The sequence below is a fragment of the Argentina anserina genome, chromosome 4 (genome assembly GCF_933775445.1).
Source record: "Argentina anserina chromosome 4, drPotAnse1.1, whole genome shotgun sequence".
NCBI lineage: Eukaryota > Viridiplantae > Streptophyta > Magnoliopsida > Rosales > Rosaceae > Argentina > Argentina anserina.
The window spans coordinates 5,791,549-5,799,058 of record NC_065875.1 but is presented as its reverse complement, the minus strand read 5'-3'; the positions used below and the strand labels follow the sequence as shown (position 1 = coordinate 5,799,058).

General features: G+C 37.9%; 1 protein-coding gene across 3 annotated transcripts; it reads right to left on the bottom strand.

The window, feature by feature from the left end:
• Positions 1-1,405: 1,405 nt before the first annotated feature.
• On the bottom strand, positions 1,406-5,091 carry LOC126790500 (protein CHLOROPLAST IMPORT APPARATUS 2). Of its 3 annotated transcripts, none has more exons than XR_007671736.1 (3): positions 3,337-5,091; positions 2,398-2,548; positions 1,406-1,812 (listed from the first exon to the last, which is right to left on the bottom strand). XR_007671736.1 is itself a non-coding variant. In XM_050516750.1 (3 exons), exons 1-3 carry the CDS (start codon positions 4,420-4,422, stop codon positions 1,750-1,752), a joined length of 1,305 nt encoding a protein of 434 aa, XP_050372707.1. In that variant the 5' UTR covers positions 4,423-5,091; the 3' UTR covers positions 1,406-1,749. The 3 variants fall into 3 exon arrangements, 2 of the variants coding, with proteins under 2 accessions (XP_050372707.1, XP_050372708.1); XM_050516750.1 differs by having other exon boundaries at positions 2,398-2,553; XM_050516751.1 differs by having other exon boundaries at positions 1,763-1,807; positions 2,398-2,553.
• Positions 5,092-7,510: the final 2,419 nt, after the last annotated feature.

Sequence of the window (7,510 nt, the reverse complement as noted above, 5' to 3'; positions counted from 1 at the left end):
TTGACGATCACCTAAGTGTCAACTAATGTATCATAACCTTTATAATAGGTTTAAAATAAAACTATCGCATTATGAAGCGACTATATGAAGGAAACGTCTAGGGATCGATCGATACCAACCGATGTGATCGTTATATATATTTAGTGACCCTATAAAAATTTCATCCAATTCGGACCTCATTTAACCGTCGGAATTTTTGGTAAATCGAAAACATCACTATTATGCCATAAGGGAGGACCTATTACAAATATGCGAACGCCGAAAGCCATTTGCATATCTGAAATCACCTAATTGTTATTACTTATCATGCGCGGTCGCACTAAAGAAATATATTTGGCAAAGCCCCGGTCAATGGGGTTTCAATATGTGAAAACGTCTCTTTTTTAGTTAACCGTAGGTACGAACGGTCAAACCATGTCCAAAATGGACGAAATTTTTACGGGGTCCCTAAATATATATACTAATCACATCTGCTGGTGTCGATCGACCATATTTCGAATTAGAGTTGACGATCACCTAAGTGTCAACAAATGTATCATTGTATCATAACCTTTATATTAGGTTTAAAATAAAACTATCGCATTATGAAGGAAGCAAAACGGCTAAATAATGCGCCTCTTATACATTAGGTCAATTAGGTTAGAAATTATGTGCGGCTGTGAGGCCGACCACACTATTTTTTTTTATTAAAAAAATAATAATAATGTAAAATTATAAATATGACAAAATGATGTCGTTTTGTAACATTGACCATTGACTTCGGGTTGTTCGGGTTGGTTCGGTTTCTAAGGGACTGAACCCAAAACCCAACCCAAATAGAATCGGTTCGGTTCGGTTTTTTTATTTTCGGTTCGGTTTGATTCGGGTTTCGGTTTGTTCGGATTCGGTTTGGGTTCGGGTCCGGTTTTTTTCGGTTTTCGGGTCAATTTGTCCACCCCTATCTAATAGTGTGTTATTATATAGCTTTATATCCGCTAAATTCGCAAGTTAGAGATAAACGGACTCGAACCGCTGAATTCTCAAAAATCAAAATTCTTGATCAATGGAGAAAATTTTAAACAACTCTTTTATTTCTTAGCTTTGGTTAGCTAACTTAGCTTCCTTGATAACATTAAGGAAGCTATCAAGTTCTTTGGAGGTGTAATGCAGGTGTATCGGTGGATCAAGTTCCTTGTTCGAATTATCACTCACTGCCTACCTCCTCAGTCCAAAAATGCTAACAGTGAGCATGTCATCAGAGTAGCAAACTTCATAGCAGATATTACATAATCTGATCATTTTTGAAGTCAAGTTTCAATCCAACAAAACCTTTAGTTGAATTATACGAGCTTGATATGTGTGTTACGGATAATTTGAGTAAAGAAAAGGTAAGAGAGTTTCATGACAACATAACCCATGATGACTTTCAATGAACATTACTTCATATATGGAACTATGGTTACTTTTGCCTCCAACAAAAACTCCCTACCTACAAAAAGGTATCGATCATGACCTTAGAACTAAGTGTCCTAGTGCTTAAAGACTAGAAGAACAAGAAGAGAAGCATATAAAAAATGAGAACCAAAACCAAAAGTTGTTGGATTCTCTATGCTCCTCTTCTTGATGAAATAGCTAGTCTCCATCTCCTCTTTGGCTTTTTTTTAGTGAGAGAAGAAATTGACAAAAAACTGGAAAAACTAATTGATGATACAACAAAAGAGGACTTGCAGGGTGTGTAGAGGTGTGTTATGGCCTCAATTTAAACTAAGATCATTCATTCCTTTTGTCTCTTTGACCATTTGTGCTAGAGTTTGGCCTTCTCACAAATCTACCCTGCGACAAAACAAGGAACACACCCATATGAGTGAGACTGTAAACCATAGAATCACCAAAACTTACAACTAGGCCTTAAGACTAACAATAACTTCCTTCTTTTTTTCCTTTTTGCAAATTCTAAAGACTAAGTAGTCTGATTATATGTCTACTCTGATACTATGAACATTTTGTTGCCGATACTATTAACAAGAAAAGATCCACTCTAAACTTTAGAGACCTCGTCAGTTTAATTAGACCCTAAAAAGTTTCACTCGTGAATATTTTGTTTGCTCATGATGCACATATAAATATCCGACAAAATTATAGGAAAAGAGATTGCATATATGACAACTTAACATGTGACTTGTGTTATAAACGGTCACATCTATCATGCCCCCTTCTAATTGATTCTGTCATGTATTATTTATACTTCCCAATCAGAATTCGAAGTTTGTCATGGCATCTAGCATCAAGCAATCCTTAAGATGCCTTTCAAAATGAAATTGGCTTTGTTCAATCATTCTAAAGAAAGAAAGAAAAACTCATTTTTCGGAAATTTGAATGAAATAAAAATAGAAACAAATAATTTGCACAAAAAAATACCTTCATCCTTGGCCGTCGATCGGCGTTGACTTTTCGGACTTGGTACCTGATCTTCTTGGAAAAGAGTCGCGTACGCCGCTTTTCCTTGTACCGGAGGACGCTGGCCTCTCTCAACCCACCGGCGTCTGTGAACAAATCAATTTGTGCCAGCCTGGCCTGCCCCGAAAACAAAACACCCACAAATTAATCATTCAGTGATCCACAAATTAACACCAAACAGGGACAATTATGTCATTTTACTGGTCAGATTAAGCAACTACGAAAAAGACCAAACTAATAAAGAACTGGATATAAATGCTTTTGACATCACGGCAATAGCAACTGAATTGACAAAAATATTCAATTTTATATAGATAATTTAATTTTAAAACTATGGTTGGTGACAAATATTGTTGTTTTGCCGATTGAGAAGAAGTTTGGATCGCTTAAAACATGACACATGTACCACTATTACACCTCAAAAATGTGTTCAAAATCACAAAAAAAAATATTTTTTTTTTATGAAAATCGAAATGTTGACTTGTAGTGAAGAAAAAAATTTCATGGAATATGAATAAAAGAAGAAGAAAATGTAAGTTCGAATTTATAGAAACACGATTTTTACAAACACTATAACATATAAACGACGTGTTTCTCCCTGTTATCAAAGTTTTAATTTGTACTAAAAATGACCGATATCACTACCCTTAAGTCTCGCTGAATAAACGTTGCAGTGTTGCACTACATAAAAAGTTTTGAGCTTGCTTTGAAACTTAGAGTTAAATTAAGAGAAAATTATGTAAATAAAACATGCATTAATTGCTAAAACCGAACCAACTTTATTCGTTATTTTCGACAAAACAGAACCAAAAAAAACACACGAACTTATTTTCAAAGGCTTTGAAGACTTCGAAGACAACAACTGTTTTAAGGTTTGCTGGCGAGAGATGAGAAACATACAGAGACATCGTTCCCATCACCGCCGCCCTGAAGTTCCTCCGGGAACGGCGATGCTTTATCCGACCAAGCACTCAAAACGTCATCGTAGTCCAGCTTCAGCATCAACTGCCCAGGTTGCTCCGACTCCGGCTCCTCCTCCTCCTCCTTCTCCTTCTTCGTCGGACTCTGACTCTTCTCCTTAACTGGCGTCAGCTTCGACTCCACCACCGCCAGCTTCTCCATCTTCTTCTTCTTCTTCCCGGCAGATTTAGGCGGTGACGTTGAGGGAACGGACGGCCGAGATTTGTTGAATCTGGGCGAGATTTCAAGAACGTCGACGGTGGGGAAGCTCCACCAGTTCACGCCATCGTCGACTTGCCTCAATGGCCTCACTCCTCCTCTGAACCCGAACCCGAAGTTCCCGCCAAATCCCAACCCCATTGGGTAGCCATAGCAGGATTTCATCATCATTTGGTCACTACTAGTAGTAGTAGAACAATCATCGACTGAATCTATGTTCATACTAGTAGTACTACTCCCCATGATGCTATCAATACCCTCCTCAATCTCCTCATCCAGCATAGACTCGGCGTCGAAATCGTCACATATCTCCATGGAGGAGTTGGGATTGGAGTCGAAATTCACCGGGGAGTTGAATTCCCCGGGAGAATTGCACGACTTCTCGAACGGATTGATGGCTTTGGGCTCGAATCGGGAGCTTGGCTTCTCGAGAATTGGGTTGTGGAGGAGGAAAGTTGCGGAATTGTCAATGAGTCTAAAAGGGAGGAGCAGTTCGGAAGAGGATGAGGAGTCGAGGAAGGGGTCGTGGGGTTTTGCGGATTTGCGAGGATTTGTGAGGATTTTGGTGGAGAAGATGTTGGGGTAAGCAGTGGAGAGTAATGCAGCGGCTTCATTGTAAGTCTGGTTGGGTCGTTTCCGAGGGGTTCGGGGTTTTCGGGTTGAGATTGCGAGGGCGGAATTGCTTGATTCCGAGAGGGTGGAGGAAGGTGAAGATGTTTGGGATGTCCGGGTTGAAGTAGAAGGGGATTTGACTATGTCAAGCTCAAATGCATAGGTTCTTCCGCCACCGCTAAAACACGAAGACATTTGGGGGTGATTTCAAGGAACACTAATCGAAATTGAATATTAGTATCCAAATTCAACTTGACCTTAAGCCCAGAAAAGCAGAAGACTTGAACTCATTGAACTGTGATGAAGAGTTGAAGCCTAAAACTCACTCAATGAAAATTGAAGTCAAGAAAGCCAGAAGCTTTTGTAACTAGAGGAGGACAGGAGAAGAAAATAGGTACAAAAACCCTAAACCCTGAACTGAAAAGTACACCAACCAAAAGGGTCTTAATTTTAGGTAAGAAAAAATAAAGGGGGAAACTTGGGGAAAAGGCCAAAGCCCAGAAGCTTTTGGAATATAATAGAAACAGGAACAGGGGCACTAGAGTAATCGAACTTTGAAACTCGGCAATTAAGAACAAGGAATCAAAATCCCATGTCAACAGCTTAGTACAACACGCTACCAGGCTCCAATCAAATCAAGTTTCTCAGAGAAACAGAGGAGTCCCAAAACCAAGAAGAGAGAAAGAAAGAACTCGGGGGAATTCAAAGTTGGAAGAGAACTGGGAATTGGGGGAATCGAATGGGAAATATCTCAGAAAGGAAAGTTGCCTAATACAGGAAACGGGGGAGGGAGTAATTGTAGCAAAAAACAGTGGAAGGGGGTGGCAGAGAGGGGTGGATGGGTTTTGCCGAGGGAAGAGGTCACGAGGGCGCGAGGCTAAACTAGACCCAAATAAAAGGGAGAAAGAACCGTTGGGGGGAGTCTGTAAATATATGGAAGAGATACTCTCACTCTAGAATCTGGGATTTTCCCTCTCTAGATTTTGCTGTGTCTCCAGACTGGGAAGTGCCCAAGTATGAGTGAAGGAGATGAGAGACAGGGGAAGAGACAATGCCAAGTTTCGGCAGTTCTGGGCGTGGGACCATTTTCCCTTTTAGCCTTTAGCATTCTCTCTTTCTTTTTATTTTACCTCTTCAAAGCTTCAATCATTTTATCTTCTTTTTCTTTTTTATTCCATTCAATCATCCTTTTTACAATTTCATATCATATTTGCCGACCGGAAAGATTATATTATAAAGTTTAACAATAAAAATACGAAAAACCTTCATCAAAAACAAATTACAAAAAGATTGTAACCAAACACAGAAGGTAAACATGGCATACAAATTTTTTGATGAAGTTTAGGGTACAATTAGTACTAATTGAATATCATCCTTTTGAGTTATTTCACTACTTAATTACTTGTTGTGCCTGGTGATTAATTTCTGGTCTTAAATCCCTCACAACAAAACCATACAAATTTAATTTCTTTTGGATTTGTCTCACTCCACAGTCTCCACTTGTGGTTGGAATATATAGATTACAACTCACATGCAAGTATGCAACCACCCTTTTCTTTTCTTTTTTCTTTGAGAATGTATAAGCGTGTTCATTGATCACATCTCTTATTGTTATAATCTCTCAATCATTGAGAGTGATATTTCATTCACAAAATTCACTAATCTTTCAATTAATTATTTGAAGCCATTTTTCATCCCATTAGTTATTTTTGTCAAATTATTCTCCCAGTCTATTTTTCTAGTGTTTCTTTCTATATTTTATCTTGTTTTGGTAAATTGTCTGATAACCCTATAGATCATTGGATCCCTACACCCGTACTCCCGTAGTCAGTGTAGTTATGAGTCTAACAGATATTAACCAACAAGTAACGTACATAATTACAGTCAGTCATTCACTCATTCGAGTACTTGGGGGCATATGGAACAATTCTAGTACCCAATAATGTACCGTGAAAGTGGTCCATGAGACTTTTATCATATATAAGATGATGGTACGTTTTCTAGATTCAGATCTTCATGTAAGAAGAACAAAATGAAACAGGATAAGGAAAAATAGTTACAAATAAGTGAAAAGGGAAGAAGTATGTTAAGCATGGCATTAAATGTTTATTAATGTTATTCCTTCTATCCGAATGTCAAATTATATTCTTTTTTTTTATATTAATCAAGAATTTGCAAGTTTTCTCCATAAATTAAGACAGATTCAGAAGAAAAGATCGTGTATGTAAATGTCATTTTAACGTAAAACGATTGATGATTACTATTTAAGGTTATTATGCTACAATGTAAATGTCCTTTTAACCCAAGATACTCGATTGATCGAATCGATCGTGTGGTGAAAGGTGGATCCACATATTCTCATCCTAACTATGGGACAAGCATGGATGTGTTGTTTGGATGGATCCTTAGCCATACCAGCCTGCAAAGTTACTAGAGATTTTGTGGAAAGGGTTTCTTATCTGCTGAGGTGGCAATAGACCATTGGAGCATGTAGATTTTCTAGGGTTTATGGGCTGGAGGATATTCACGTGTATCAAGAAGAAATAAGGTGGGTTTTTGGATCCAACTCTCTCTCATATGGTGCAATGATTTGAACCTTTTTGGTGTCTTTTGGGTTGCTATGTGCGGTAGATGGCATTCATACGTTGAGCTTATTAGGTTCATTTACTTGAAGATTAGAATATCAAACCATGTTTTTGTCACAACTATCTCATATCATTGGATGGACTCTCCGTTTAGGTTTCTATAATTTTCCCACACACACATGTATCTGACTGGATAATAAGATAAACAACAATTGATTACGTTTATAAATCAACAACTTACACTATTGATATTAGTTTCAAACTTTCAATTCTGAAAAATAAACTTGGGCGAGGCCGATACCAATGCCTATGACCACAGGCCGGGGCGTCAGTACTTAAAACTTAGACGGTTCATAAAATAAATGAATATATATTTATAAATAAAAAATGGACTTTTAACTCTTTCACTATATTTTTGATTTTTCAAAAATGATGGAGGACAGAAGTCAACATGTTATGGCTCTTTGTAGATTTCCTCATCATCTGTACGTACTGTATCTCAGATTCTCAGATAATCGATCATTTCAGAGATACTTCCCAAAATATCCAGGTACATTCATCACCATCACTTGAAGAATACCTAGTAGATAGTTTTCACTTTTTACTCATAAATATCGATTCAGTTAAAAAAAAGGAAACCTAGAATTCTCGTTCTGCCATCTTCATTCTGCAATGTAAGAAAGGCCTCTGCCCCCCTT

What these genes read in the sequence shown, in the direction of transcription:
- LOC126790500 (XM_050516750.1), bottom strand. Translation starts at nt 4,422, where the DNA reads ATGTCTTCGTGTTTTAGCGGTGGCGGAAGAACCTATGCATTTGAGCTT. An exon ending in GTGATGGGAACGATGTCTCT is followed by an intron (nt 2,554 to 3,336) that starts GTATGTTTCTCA and finishes TTTTCGGGGCAG; the next exon opens with GCCAGGCTGGCACAAATTGA. An exon ending in ATCGACGGCCAAGGATGAAG is followed by an intron (nt 1,813 to 2,397) that starts GTATTTTTTTGT and finishes GTTTTGTCGCAG; the next exon opens with GGTAGATTTGTGAGAAGGCC.